Source organism: Odocoileus virginianus, chromosome 3 (assembly GCF_023699985.2).
Source record: "Odocoileus virginianus isolate 20LAN1187 ecotype Illinois chromosome 3, Ovbor_1.2, whole genome shotgun sequence".
In the NCBI taxonomy this organism is placed as follows: Eukaryota; Metazoa; Chordata; class Mammalia; order Artiodactyla; family Cervidae; genus Odocoileus; species Odocoileus virginianus.
The window spans coordinates 15308007-15323493 of record NC_069676.1 but is presented as its reverse complement, the minus strand read 5'-3'; the positions used below and the strand labels follow the sequence as shown (position 1 = coordinate 15323493).

The 15487-nt window shown below is 41.1% G+C and overlaps 1 protein-coding gene across 1 annotated transcript in view; it reads left to right on the top strand.

Annotated features, from left to right (window-relative positions):
- The window catches only part of LOC110149931 (adhesion G protein-coupled receptor E4-like), a 36625-nt gene extending 29310 nt beyond the window's left edge, over positions 1 to 7315 (top strand). The window contains exons 15-16 of the mRNA XM_070464833.1: positions 2011 to 2106; positions 6287 to 7315. Coding sequence (XP_070320934.1) covers positions 2011 to 2106; positions 6287 to 6397 — 207 coding nt within the window. The 3' untranslated portion in view covers positions 6398 to 7315. The remainder of the gene's footprint in view (positions 1 to 2010; positions 2107 to 6286) is intronic.
- Positions 7316 to 15487: the final 8172 nt, after the last annotated feature.

Sequence of the window (15487 nt, the reverse complement as noted above, 5' to 3'; positions counted from 1 at the left end):
CTTCCTGACCCAGGGACTGAACCTGTGTCTCTTGTGTCTCCTGCATTGGCAGGCAGGTTCTATACCACTAGCACCACCTGGGAGCTTATGACCGCATTTAACCTTAATCACTTCCATCAAGGTCATACCTCCAGATACAATCACATTGGGAAATTTAGGGCTTTCATATATGAATTTTGGGGGGACACAATTTAATTCATAGCAGAACACATATCAGTCTGGATAAGGGCGTTTCTGCTGTAATAACAGTTAGCTAATCCCCCTCTGATTTCAGTGGCTTACAATGACAAAGGCTTATTTCTTGCTCCTGCTACATAGCTCTGGTATGATATGTATTGTCTTCACTCTGATGGAGGCTGAAGGGGCAGCTCTTACTTATTAGTAGAACATTGGTGTGTTCATGACAAAGGGAAAGGAGATTATGGCAAAGCACAGTTCAGCTCCCTTCCACTGGCCAAAGCAGACCCCATGGCCATACCTGAATTTGTCAGAGAGGATGAATAATCCTCCTAGTCAGGTGCACTGTATGGAAAAGTGCTGGTTTATTGGGATAATTTTATATTACCACAAACCCAGAAAGACCAGCTCTAATCCTGGTATTCCCACTAACTGGGTTGCTGTGTGACTCTGGGAAGGCTGCTTACTCTCTCTGAACCTTGGTTTTTCTCATCTGCAAATATGGCAATACCTGCCTCGCTGGATTGAGAATTAAATGAGATAACATAAAACAAATGTCTTAGCAATTTGTGGCACACATGTTCTCAGTGAGGGTCATTATAATTTCACTCTTTATAGGGTAAAGATTGAAAACAACTTTCCTGGCTTTTTTCCCTCTGCTGTTGAGTAGAACTACCAGCAGTTAAGATGCTGGAGGTGAAAAGACCATCTTAACACTAACTCTTTCATCTTTTAGAGTCTTAATGCTTGGTACTCCTCACACACAGAAATAAAATAGAACGTAATGTGAGTTAATGTTGAGTATTAAGAATTTAGATGTCTTTTTTAAAATGTGATAATGTGGTTAAAGGAAGGCAGTTCATGGAATCACAGTGGGTGGTCTCGTGTCAGGGCTCTGAGTAAGTATGACATGGTTTTGCATGCTGGCTATGTGATCTTAGGCAAGTCTACTTCCTAGAGTCTCAATTTCTTCACATTTCATTGGGGGTAAGAGAAGTATCTTTCTTCTGTTGTTTCTTCTGAATGTTACATTGCATTGGTTAAGATATTAACTGATACATTGTCTATAAAGTACATTAAACATTGCTCAGTTCAGTTCATTTCAGTCACTCAATCATGTCCGACTCTTTGCGACCCCATGAATCGCAGCACGCCAGGCCTCCCTGTCCATCACCAACTCCTGGAATCTACTCAAGCTCATGTCCATTGAGTAGGTGATGCCATCCAGCCATCTCATCTTCTGTCATCCCCTTCTCCTCCTGCCCCCAATCCCTCCCAGCATCAGGGTCTTTTCCAATGAGTCAACTCTTCTTATGAGGTGGCCAAAGTACTGGAGTTTCAGCTTCAGCATCAGTCCTTCCAATGAACACCCAGAACTGATCTCCAGTTAACGTTCAATAAATAATGGCCTTCATCATCGTAATCATCACACCATCATTACCTTCTTTGTCATCATCACCATCATGACCATAATCCTTTTCATCATTATTACTATCATATCATTACCACCACCATCACCACCTTCATTATGGTCACCATCATACCAACATCATCATCATTTTCACCCTTACCCTCACCACCATCAACATCATCATTATTATAATCCTATATAGAATCCTTATGGTGCCTTTCATTTAGTAAATGCCTCTTTAACAACCAAGCAAATCCAATCTAAATTAAATGAATCAGCATGAACATGGCAATATTACACCAAGAATCAGGATAAGGGTGGCAGAGAATATGTATTGGCATCTATTATCTTTAATTTCCTATTTTAGGGTCTTTTCTCCCAAACCAAGCTTTGGATGTAACACAAGCCTCTATATTCCTTAGGTGCAGATGGAATTCAAGAAATGGTTTAGTGGGGTGCGGAAAGGGATTGAAACTGAAAGCTCTGAGGTATTTCGCTCTACTACTCAAGTCAAAATGGTAAGATGGATTCTTCTGCATTGCCATGTACTTGTCCTAACACAGTATCTCCTGCTACTAGGAACTTCCTGGTTGCTTGATCTGAAAAAAAAAAAAAAAAAGAGAAATTGCATTAGATTCCTGCATTAAGCTGTGGAAGATTCTGGGTTTTGAGACCAAACCCAGAAAATCTCTTCTTTCCCTTTTCCTTCTGCTCTCTCTTTCTTCCCTTCTTCCCTCTTCCTCTCTTTCTTCCTTCTTTCCTTTCTTTCTTCCTCTTCAGTCCATTAACAAATACCCAATGATATTTAACAGAAATACTACATTTATTCAACAACATTCTTTTAGCAAAAATTAACGGAGTTCCTAGTTTGTGCCAGCCACTGTTTTAGATATTGGGGGAAGATCCTCACCTTCACAGAGTTGATATTCTAATAGGGAGTAGACAGACAGCAAATCACCCAAAGTAGATTATACAGTGTGCTACAAAATGATATATGCTGTAGAAAAAATATAGAGCAATGGACTCACAGATATAGAGGACAAACTCGGGGCTGGACTTGAGGAGAGGCATTGTATAGGGGTGGGGACATGGGAGCTATGAACAGTTGGGTACAAGATGGGCTCAGAGCTCTATTTTACAACACAGGAATATAGCCAATATTTTGTAATAACTTCAAATGGAAATTAACCTTTAAAATTATATTAAAATTTTAAAAATAACATAAAAAGGAGAAAAATTTAGAAAGCAGTCAGGAATGCACCAGGCTGAAAGAGTTTTGTTCTTCTTCAGTGGCTCAATTGTGTCCAACTCTTTGTGACCCAATGGACTATATAGCATACCAGGCTCCTCCATCCATGGAATTTTTCAGGCAAGAATACTGCAGTGGGTTGCCATGTCCTCCTCCAGGGGATCTTCCCAATACAGCAATTAAACCTGCATCTCCCACACTGCAGGTAGATTCTTTACCACTGAACCACCAGGGAAGCTCTGGGAAGAGTTTATTTTAAATAATGTGGCCATAATGAACCTCCCTTCCCAGGTGGCACTAGTGGTAAAGAACCTGCCTGCCAGTACAGAGACATAAGAGATGCAGGTTCAATCCCTGGGTCCAGGAAGATCTCCTGTAGGAGGACATGGCAACCCACTCCAGTATTCTTGCCTAGAGAACCCCACGGATGGAGGAGCCTGGTGGGCTACACTTCATAGAGTCACACAAAGTCGGATACAACTGAAGTGACTTAGCACACAGCACAATGAACCTCCCTAAGACTCTGGCACTTGAGTCCTCAGTCGTGTCCAACTCTTTGTGACCCCATAGACTGCAGCCCAGCAAGCTCCTCTGTCTCTGGAATTCTCCAGGCAAGAATACTGGAGTGGGTTACCATTTCCTTCTCCAGGGAATCTTCCAGACCCAGGGATCAACCTGGGTCTCCCTCATTGCAGGCAGATTCTTTACTGTCTGACCCACTAGAGAAGCCTAAGACTTGATGAATATATCTAATTTTTAAAAAATGACCCCTGGGGGAACCCTCTGGTGGTCCAGTGATTAGGGCTCTATGCTTTCACTGCTGAGGGCATGAAGTCAGTCTATGATGAGGGAATTAAGATTCCCTAATGCTAAGACCCTAATGCCGGGAAAGACTGAAGGCAGGAAGAGAAAGGGGCAGCAGAAGATGAGATGGTTAGATGGTATCACCGACTCAATGGATATGAGTTTGAGCAAACTCTGGGAGATAGTGAAGACAGGGGAGCCTGGCATGCTGCAATCCATGGGATCACAAAGAGTCAGACAGGATTTAGCAGCTGAACATCAGCAACAAAACAAAAAATTAAGACTCTCAAATACAGTGAGCAATTTCCACTGACCAGGCATTGCCCTAGGCAGAAGGAAAACAATAGTGATCAAAACAATGAAATTTATAGAGAGTAGAGATTGACCAAAACACCTTTAGGGGCAAGACAAATATCATACAATGAGATAGAGCATGCAGAAAATTAAAATAGAATATAGTGATAGGTAGTAAGCGAAAGACTATTACGGAATGAATGGTTAGGGAAAAACTGAGGAGGAGACATTTCAACTAACTATATAGAAGAGTCCAGAATAATAATCATAATCCCTTATTTTTTTTTAACATAGATTATTTTTAAAGTCCACATTCTTGCCTGGGAAATTCCGTGGATAGAGGAGGCTGACATGCTACAATCCATGGAGTCTCAAAGAGTCAGATGCAGCTTAGCAACTAAACAACAACAACATTTTTAAAGTCTTTACTGGATGTGTTACAATATTGCTTGTTTTATGTTTTGGTTTTTTGGCCCCCAAAGCTTAACTCCCCAGCCAAAGATCTAACCCACACCCTCTTCATTGAAAGGCAAAGTCTTAACCACTGGACACCCAGGAGAGTCTCATAATCCCTATCTTTGGACAACATGTTACATTCTAAAAAGCACATAATCAGAGACTTTCTTGGTTGTCCAGTGGTTGGGACTCTGAGCTTCCACTGCAGGGGGCATAGATTAGATACCTGGTCCACAACCAAGATGCTGTGTGGTGGAGCTGACAATAAATAAATAAGTAGCACATAATCAACCTAACCAAGCTTGCAACCTCCATTAATCCTCTGAAGCATTTAAGTGATCCATCACTATTGGGTTAACATACAGCGCAAGTGTCTGGCTTCAGATCCCAGATTCTACCATCTCCAGGCTATGTGACATTGCATAAGCCAGTTAATATCTCTGAACCTCAGTTTCTTCATCTGTAAAATGGGAATGATAATAATATCTGTCTCATCATGAGAATTAAATGATATCTTATAGGTTAAGTGCTTTAAATGCTACCTGGCACACAGTGTGTGTTAGTTGCTCAGTCACGTCTGACTACTTGTGACCCCATGGACTGAAGCCCACCAGGCTCCTCTGTCCATGGAATTCTCCAGGCAAGAATACCTGAATGGTTTCCAGTCTCTTCTCCAGTGGAAATTCCTGACCCAGGGGCTAAACCCAGGTTTCCTGCATTACGGCAGGTTCTTTACCTCTGAGCCCCATACACTTAATGTTTGTGAAGAGATTAAATTTTTAAACCCCATCATAGATGGTGTTATGGGGTGTTGAGTAAAAAAAAAAAAAACAAAAAGTGCACAACCTAAAAGTTGAGAATTATGTTTTATTTGTCAGACTTTCTGAGGACTTCAAGAAGAGCTCTGAGAGACTGCTCCAAAGAGAGAAGGGAGGAGTCAGGTCATACAAGAGTTTTTACAGCAAAGATCAGGTAGTCAGAACAGCAAAAGATTACTGTTCGTTAAGGGAAATTAACTTAAGAGACATCTGAAGTTAAGGAATTTAGCACTTTTCTATGTACAGGAAAACTCGAGTCTGCGTGTGTGCTATAAGGCGCTTCAGTCGTGTCCCACTCTACGTGACCCTATGGGCTGTAGCCCTCCAGGCAAGACTGCTAGAGTAGGTTGCCATGCCCTCCTGAATCTTTCCTACCCAGAAATAGAGGATCTTCCCAACCCGGGAATAGAGGATCTTCCTGACCCAGGGATGGAACTCAAGTCTCTTAAGTCTCCTGCTTTGCAGATGGGTTCTTTCCTGCTAGCTGCTGCTAAGTCACTTCAGTCGTGTCCGACTCTGTGTGATCCCATAGACGGCAGCCCACCAGGCTCCCCCGTCCCTAGGATTCTCCAGGCAAGAACACTGGAGTGGGTTGCCATTTCTTTCTCCAATCCATCAAAGTGAAAAGTGAAAGTGAAGTCGCTCAGTCGTGTCCGACTCCTAGCGACCCCATGGACTGCAGCCTACCAGGATCCTCTGTCCATGGGATTTTCCAGGCAAGAGTACTGGAGGGGGGTGCCATTGCCTTCTCCTTTCCCACTAGCACCCCCTGGGAAACCCACAAGAGCCTAGGCTCATTGAAATAATTGCTTTGCTAAGCACCTTAGCTATTTACCTCCGTATCCCATTGTTTCTCATCCTGAGTCCCCTCAGGGCGCACCTTTGTGGGTGGCTGTCCCATCCTCTGTTTACTGATACATTAGGCAACATTTTTCAGATATTAGCTTTGGATTTACTGAGCTTTGAACCATAGGGCAGTTCTAGCTTGTCACTTCCAAGCATGCTTAGAAGTTTTAGTTAATTTCTGAGGTGTTCATTTCCCTTCAGCTTTTTCTCCACATTGTTTCCCCCAAATAGGAGAAACTGGAGAAGTCATCGGAATACTTTTGCAAAAAAGACTCTGCATCTATCCAGCCACCGCCTGGGCCTCACCTTATTAGTGTCTCTTGGTTCAAAACAGACAACTAAGCTGCGTGTGGACTGCGCCCCCTCTCATGTGTGGATGGGACCAACGCCATTGTCGACCTTTCCTGTGAAAAGGAGTCCTGACTGATTTCCTCATCTTGGTTTCTCTCTCCATAGAAAGAAAGGGACACCTGGGAGAATTCTTAGATCCAGAATCCAATATGGTGTGTCAGGGGCGATCAAATGGTTAAGAAATCCTTTTTCATGATGAGAGAAATAAGTGGATTTTCCTCTGCCAGACATTACCAACTTGCCTATGACTGACTAACATCTGGATTCAGCTTACAGATTCTCCTCTGGCTTCTCCATTGCATTTTATGCTCCCCAAGATTTTACACCTCTGGACACCTGCATAATTCAATAATTCTCATATGAAGTAATATGGAAAGAGGGTTGCATGCTTGGCAATGCAAAAGTGGGACACCACCAGTCCCACTTAGGGGTGAACTGTCTCCGGGAAGAATTTTGTGGCCAGAACACCAGCACTTTTCCCCGTTTCCTTTGCCTGAAGACTTCTTTGGACCTACCCTATTCTCTGATTAAGTATAATTTTGTTTTCTTAGTTTCATCTCTGAAGGAAAGTTACAGGGCTCAAAATAGCCTGGAGTTAAAATTCCCCTCCAGGTCCTCCCCACCATTCTATGCAAAACAAAGAACTCTCTCACTCGAAGAAAAAATGGACATTAAAGGGTTGACTATACCTAGCTCCCAGCTGGTCCAGCCGATCTCCAAAATTCCTTGCCCCAGCCGTTTAAGAGACAACTACTTCGAACAACCTTGGAGAAGAACAGGCCCCCTTAAGACAGTAGCTTTCCACATACATGCCTATATATACTTACTCTTTTCTTGGGTAAGTGCAGGAGCTCACTAACCTGACTGCTGCCCCTTCTTGCCTCATTAAAGCTGCTCTGTTCCTGTAAAGTGCCGGTCTCATTCTTTTTCTGAGCCTCACCTTCTCTAACTCCCTTACCCTACAATCTCCATGTCCTGGTATAAATGCTCCCGAACTGAAACAATGTGGCATATCACATCAGTAATTTGATCTGATTTATTTTGTTCTATTGTTTCTAAATTCGTTTCCAAACATATTGGGTTTTAGATGTGTATTTTCAGCATTAGAATTAAAAGGGCATGGATAACTTTGTGACCAGACAATGTTTCCAAAACAATTTTAAATTGTTATGACAGTACAATTATAATTCATTAAAAAAGAAAGTGCAGAACATACTGTAAAATTAAGCATATGGTCAAATTCAGAATACTCTAATACTGTATTTATTACAGGCTTGGGGCACTAGTGGTAAAGACCCTGCCTACCAATGCAAGAGAAGTAAGAAACACAGGTTCGATCCCTGGGTTGGGAAGATCCCCTGGAGGAGGAAATGGCAACCCACTCCAGTATTCTTGCCTGGGAAATCCCGTCGACAGAAGAGCCTGGTGGGCTACAGTCCATGAGGTCACAGAATCAGACAAGACTGAGCACACACACATACATAACACTATAATATGGTGGTGTGTTAACAACTTAGTCTAGTGTAAAGGTTAAGGGATGAGATATTAAAAATAACTGTAGCTGCCTTAATTTGTTAACAAATACAAAATATAAAAGAGGTTGTAATTGTGATATCAAAGACAAGGAGAGAAGGGTGGAGCTTTTATGTGTGATTGGGGTTAGTGAAAATGAAAGTCACTCAGTCGTGTCCTACCCTTTGTGACCCCATGGACTATACAGTCCATGGAATTCTCCAGGCCAGAATACTGGAATGGGTAGCCTTTCCCTTCTCCAGGGGATCTTCCTAACCCAGGGGTTGAACCCAGGTCTCCCCACGTTGCAGGTGGATTCTTTACCAGCTGTGCCACAGAGAAGCCCAAGAATACTGGAGTGGGGTAGTCTATCCCTTCTCCGGTGGGTCTTCCCAACCCAGGAATCAAACCAGGGTCTTCTGCATTGCAGGTGGATTCTTTACTGACTGAGTATCAGGGAAGCCCTGGGGTTAAGTTGCTATCAACTTAAAATGGATGATTTTAACTGTTAGATGTTTTATGGAAGCCTTGGGGTAACCACAAAGGCAAAAACATTTAGTAGATTCACACACACAAAAAAATGGAATCATTGTATACCACCTTGGAAAATCATCAGTTCATAAAGGTAGGCAGAGAGGAAAAAGGGAACGGTGGAGCTACAAAAAAATTGCCAGGTAGCAACTAACAAAATGACATTAGTAGGTCCTTAACTAAGGGAACTCTATTCAATACTCTGTAATAGCCTACGTGGGAAAAGAATCTTAAAAAAGAGCGAATATATGTATACATATAACTGATTCACTTTACTGTACAGTAGAAGCTAATACAACATTGTAAATCAACTATATTCCAATTAAAAAAACAAAAACAACATTTATACAATGGAATATTACTCAGCTGTTAAAAAGAATGAAACAATGCCATTTGTCTCAACACGGATGGACCTCTAGATTGCCATACTGAGTGAAGTAAGTCAGGCAGAGAAAGAGAAATATCTTTATTATGACATTGCTTATATGTGGAATCTAAAAAGAACTGATACAAATTAACTTACAAAAAAGAAACAGATTTACAGACTTAGAGAATGAATTTATGGTTGCCCACGCGTGCTAAGTCTCCTCAGTCATGTCCTACTCTTTATGAATTGTAGTCCACCAGGCTCCTCTGCCCATAAGAATTCTCAGTCAAGAATACCAGAGTGGTTTGCCATGCCCTCCTCCAAGGGATCTTCCCAGCCCAGGGATTGAACCTGTGTCTCCTGTGGTTCCTGCATTGCAGGCGGAGCCACTGGGCAAGACCATGGTTACCCGTACATACATATTTTAGATGGATGACCAATAAAGACCTACTGTATAGCACACAGAACTCTGCTCAATGTCATGTGTCAGTGTGGATGGGAGGGGAGTTTGGGAGAGAGTGGATACATGTACATGTATGGCTGAGTCCCTTTGCTGTTCGCCTGAAACTATTGCAACGTTGTTAATCAGTTAAACTCCTATACAAAATAAAAAGTTAAAAAAAATTAAAGCTTCACTGAGAAATAAAATGGACTTTTACATAAATATAATTTAAAAATAATTTTAAAAATAAACAAAAATTGTAACAACCATAAATGTTAAAATAGCAGCCAGGAGTCACCATAATTCATTTGAAGAGATTTTGTGTGCATTTTTAAGGTCATAGACAAAGGACTGTGTCCCTTTTCTGTTTAGGGGGCTCAAACATCTCCTCCATGTGGTAGCAATATAACCGGAGTGTACAAATCACTTCCCCTCCCAGCTTTGAAATTATGTGATTTCTCTTGAAAAGCTGGCTTCTCCTATGGCTCAGTGGATAAAGAATCTGCCTGCAAAGCAGAAGACGTAAGAGACGTGGGTTAGATCCCTGGGTCGGGAAGATGCTCTGGAGAAGGAAATGGCAAGCCACTCCAATATTGTTGCCTGGAGAATCCCATGGATATAGGAGCCTGGTGGACTACAGCCCATGGGGTCACAAAGAGTCGGACACGACTGAGAGACTTAACACTTTAACACTTTCTCTTCCTTGAAAAGTTAAAATTTAGGGAAATTCACATGGTTTCAAAATGTGTACACATAGAATGAGTTCATATATTGTGCAATTTCAAATTTACATAGATGAAACTTACATAAAACAAAATATTTTTCAGGAGGACAATTTGGCACTAACTCTCCATGTTTAATCATTTCATAATCCTTCCATTTAAAAACTTCCTTGCTAGGAATCTATCCAGGAGATATTGTGATAAGTGTAATTTATACATACAGGGACATAGGATGTATAAATTCAGGTCAATGATGTTGAATTTTAAAAAATGTACAGCCTAGAAGTTGAGAGTCAGGCTTCCCTGGTGGCCCAGTGGTTAAGAATCTGCCCCAGTGCAGGGGACATGGGTTTGATCCCCGGTCCAGGAAGATTCCACATGCCGTAGGGCAACTAAGCTGTGTGCCACACTGAGCGTGGATGCCTAGAGCCTGCGCTCTGCAACAAAGCAACCACTGCTTAGGGAAGCCTGTGCACTGCAACTAGAGTGTAGCCCCTGCTTGCTACAACTAGAGAAAACTCACGCAGCAACGAAGACCCAGAGCAACCAAAAATAAACACAAATTTTTTAAAAAATGGTAGTCGAGAGTTAAGTTTTATTTGGTGGAAAATCTCAAATAACTTTGAGAGATTGCTCCAAAGAGGCAAGGGCAGGACCCAAGGTACATAGGAGTTTTTGCAATAAAAACCAGGTAGTTGGAACATCAAAAGTGACTTAAAGGGAAAGTCACTCAGTTGTGTCCAACTCTTTGCAATTCCATGGACTATACAGGAATTCTCCAGGCCAGAATACTAGAGTGGATAGCCTTTCTCTTTTCCAGGGGATCTTCCCAACCCAAGAATCAAACCCAGGTCTGCCGCATTGCAGGCTTATTCTTTACCAGCTGAGCCACAAGGGAAGCCCAAGAATAATGGAGAGGGTAGCCTATCCCTTCTCCAGCGGATCTTCCTGACCCAAGAATCGAAATGGGGTCTCCTACATTGCAGCTGGATTCTTTACCAACTGAGCTATCAGGAAAGCCTTGGAACATCAAAAGGTTACTATTAATTAAAGAAAACCAGATATCTTAAGTTAAGAAATCTAGCGCTTTTTTATATATGGGAAGATGCAAGAGTCTGGGCTCACTGAAATCATTCCTTTGACATGCACCTCGGCTTACCTGTGCTTTCTTGCCCTGAATCTCCTCATACTGGTTGTCTGCAGTGGCTGAGGGCTTGATGGAGGGGAACCTGTTTTTTTCAACCCTGAGTTCCATCAGGGCTCACCATCTGGATGGCTGCAATACCCTTTGTTTACTGACGTGGCAGGCAATATTTTTCATTCACAATGTGATTTGTTCTATCACCCTGAATTATTTGCTGTGATGTATCAGATGGAGGAAAAAGGAACACTTTGTACAGAAAATGTTGCCTTAAACTTGTGCATACAGTTACAAAATCGCTAAGCTACCATGCTCAAAGATAACCCAGGCTAGCATGGCTTAACTTTTGTTGTCGTTCAGTCGCTACATCGTGTTGTCTTGTCAGACTCTTTGGGACCCCTTGGACTGCAGCACACCAGGCTTCCCTGTCCTTCACTATCTCCCAGAGTTTGCCCAAACTCGTGTCCATTGAATCAGTGATGCCATCCAACCATCTCATCCTCTGTCGTCCCCTTATCCTCCTGCTTTCAATCTTTCTCAGCATCATGGTCATTTCCATTGATTTTGCTCCTTGCATCAGGTGGCCAGAGGGTTGGAGCTTCAGCTTCAGCATCAGTCCTTCCAATGAATATTCAGGATTGATTTCTTTTGTGTGTGTGTGTGTGTTTAGAATTTTATACTTTATTCTAATAAATTTCTAAAATTTTGATAAATAGACAAATTTTTTAGAAACCATGATTCATAAAATTAATACTAAAAAAAAGATACAGAAGGTTTGCAGCATTATAATTTTCTCTAGTTTTACTGAGGTATAATTGACAAATAAAAATTGTATATATTTAAGTTGTACAACATGATCCTTTGACATATGTATACATTATGAAATGACTATCACAATCAAGGTAATTAACATAGTCATCACCTCATTTAGTTCTTTTTCATTTTTTTTCTTTTGTGAGAACAATTAAAATTTCCTTTCTGATATGCTCAGTTCAGTTCAGTTCAGTCGCTCAGTCATGTCTGACTCTTTGAGACCCCATGAATCGCAGCACGCCAGGCCTCCCTGTCCATCACCAACTCCCAGAGTTTACTCAAACTCATGTCCATCGAGTCGGTGATGCCATCCAGCCATCTCATCCTCTGTTGTCCCCTTCTCCTCCTGCCCTCAATCCCTCCCAGCATCAGGGTCATTTCCAATGAGTCAACTCTTCACATGAGGTAGCTCAGCATCACTCATTTCTAAGGGATAACTTGGCCTCAGGAAATGTTTGGCAACTTCTGGAGACAACTTTGGCATCACAGACAATGTTGGCATTAGTGAACAAAAGCAAGGGATTCTGTTTAGCATTCTACAATGCAGAGGACACACTCCCAGTCACAAAGAATTATACAGCCACCCCCAAATGTCAGTAATGCTGAGCTTGAGAAATTCTGCCCTTACTTTCTATAAATGCTAAACTCAGCTATCTTCCTTTTGCCACTGGATGCAGGAAATTTTCTACAGAATATATGAGTGGTAAAGAGAAAGTAGCTTTTAATAGGAAATTCAATATTCTCTTTCTTTCCCTAAGATTGAGAAACCCTGTTCTCCTGGCAAAAGTGGACAGCAAGTATGAACACATGAGAAATTTCAAAAGACTGTGAGGGCCAACATTTTAAATTTTATAATACCATACTTTAAAAAATATCTAGTCATAGAAAAAAAGGATTGACTTGTTTGATCTTCTTGCAGTCTAAGGGACTCTCAAGAGTCTTCTCCAGCACCACAGTTCAAAAGCATCAGTTCTTAAGTGCTCAGCCTTCTTTATGATCCAACTCTCAGCTTTGCCTACATGGACCTTTGTTGGCAAAGTGATGACTCTGCTTTTTGTGTTAGTATACTGTAATGGTCTTTATCTTTCTGGCTTACTTCGCTCTGTATAATGGGCTCCAGTTTCATCCATCTCATTAGAACTGATTCAAATGAATTCTTTTTAATGGCTGAGTAATATTCCATGGTGTATATGCACCACAGCTTCCTCATCCATCCATCTGCTGATGGGCATCTAGGTTGCTTCCATGTCCTGGCTATTATAAACAGTGCTGCGATGAACATTGGGGTGCACGTGTCTCTTTCAGATCTGGTTTCCTCAGTGTGTATGCCCAGAAGTGGGATTGCTGGGTCATATGGCAGTTCTATTTCCAGCTTTTTAAGAAATCTCCACACTGTTTTCCATAGTGGCTGTACTAATTTGCATTCCCACCAACAGTGTAAGAGGGTTCCCTTTTCTCCACACCCTCTCCAGCATTTATTGCTTGTAGACTTTTGGATAGCAGCCATCCTGACTGGCGTGTAATGGTACCTCATTGTGGTTTTGACTCGCATTTCTCTGATAATGAGTGATGTTGAGCATCTTTTCATGTGTCTTTTTGCCATCTGTATGTCTTCCTTGGAAAAATGTCTGTTTAGTTCTTTGGCCCATTTTTTGATTGGGTCATTTATTTTTCTGGAGTTGAGCTGGAGGAGTTGCTTTTTAATATGCTGTCTGAGGTTTGTCATAGCTTTTCTTCAAGAAGCATGCATCTTTTAATTTCACAGCCACAGTCACCATCTGCAATGATTTGGGAGCTCAAGAAAATAAAGTCTGTCATTGTTTCCATTGTTTCCCCATTTATTTGCCGTGAAATGATGGGACAAGATGCCAAGATCTTAGTTTTTTGAATGTTGAGGTTTAAGTCAGACTTTTCACTCTCCTCTTTCACCTTCATCAAGACACACACACACACACACACACACATATATCAGATGAATGCATATATATGGTATGTTATTGAGGTTTTGAAATGAACTTTCCCCATTATTCAAAACAATGCAGTTTTTTTGTTTTTTTTTTTTGTTTTTTGTCTTTTACATAAAGACTTATCACGAGACCTGGATGACTTACAATTTTTCTCTCATGACAAAAATTTGGGTATAGATGACTCTTGTAGTCCTGACATGCCCTCACGTTCTTAACTCAATTTACAATCTAAATTTGTGTTATCAAAGCCTCACAGAATCGGGGGTGGGTGGTGTATTATTGTGCGTATGCCCATGTAAACTTGCCTCTCTTTACAGTGCTAAAAAGTTTAATAACAGTTTTGGAAAATCATCTTGCAAGTTATCATCATAGCCAGGATGATAATACTACTATATATATTAGTGTATGATATGTATATGTATATTATATATAGACAGATACAAAAACTGGTATCAAACCTATATCTCCTACATTGGCAGGTGAATTCTTTACCCTAGAACAACTAGAGAAGCCCCACAAATATATATCTATATATATATAATGACAAAGTTTGGTGTGATGTGTGTGAGTATGTGTGTCTTCAAGCAAAATTGATAAGGTTCATTGTTTCACTCATTGCTATAAAAAAGAGGAGAAAAAAGAAAAACCTGAGTTTGTTATGTTCACCTGTTTTCCCAGATGCAATGTTTTTACCACACATAATGTTTAGGAGAATGAATAGATTATGTAATAAAAGTGTACCTAGATGAAAAATTCAGTGTATTATTTCTACCATTCTGTGGATATGGATGAGTTTTAAAGACAATTTTGATTTTTTTAGAGCAATTTTAGGTTCACAGAAAAATTTAGCGATGAGTATAGAGAATTCCCATGTGCCTGCCACCTGCACACAGGTGCAGACTCCCTGACTGGCCCATCCACAGCAGTACGTTTGTTAAAACAGATGAATCTGCATCAGTACATTGTAGTCACTCCAAATCCGTAGTTCACCAATTAGGGTTCACTCTGGGTGTTGCACATTCCAAGGGTTTAGATAATTGTGTGATGATCTGTATCCATCATTATAGTATCACACAGAGCATATTCACTCATGAGTCCTAAAACTCATCCACCTATTCATCATGTTCCTGCTGATGTCAAATTTTTGAGTTTTTTTTATAGCTAACATCACATTGTATGTTTTTAAAGATTTATTTATGTATTGGCTGTGGTGGATCTCTGTGGCTACACATAGGCTTTCTCTAGTTGCCTCCAATGGGGGGGGGCTTCTCTTTGATGTGATGCTCATGCGTCTCATTGTGGGGGCTTCTGTTCTTGCTGAGCTCAGGCTCTGGGGTGCACGGGCTTCAGCAGTGGTGGCACATTGGCTTAGTTGCTCTGCAGCATGTGGGATCAAACCCGACCAGGGATCAAATCTGTGTCCCTTGCATTGCAAGGCTTAACCACTGGATTGTTAACCACTGGACCGTCAGGGAAGTTCAGCTCATTGTATATTCCATTTTATATATATAATATATTATATGTATCACATCTTTTTTCAATTTAATTGTAGTTGATTCACAATGCTATGTTAGTTTCAGGTGTAC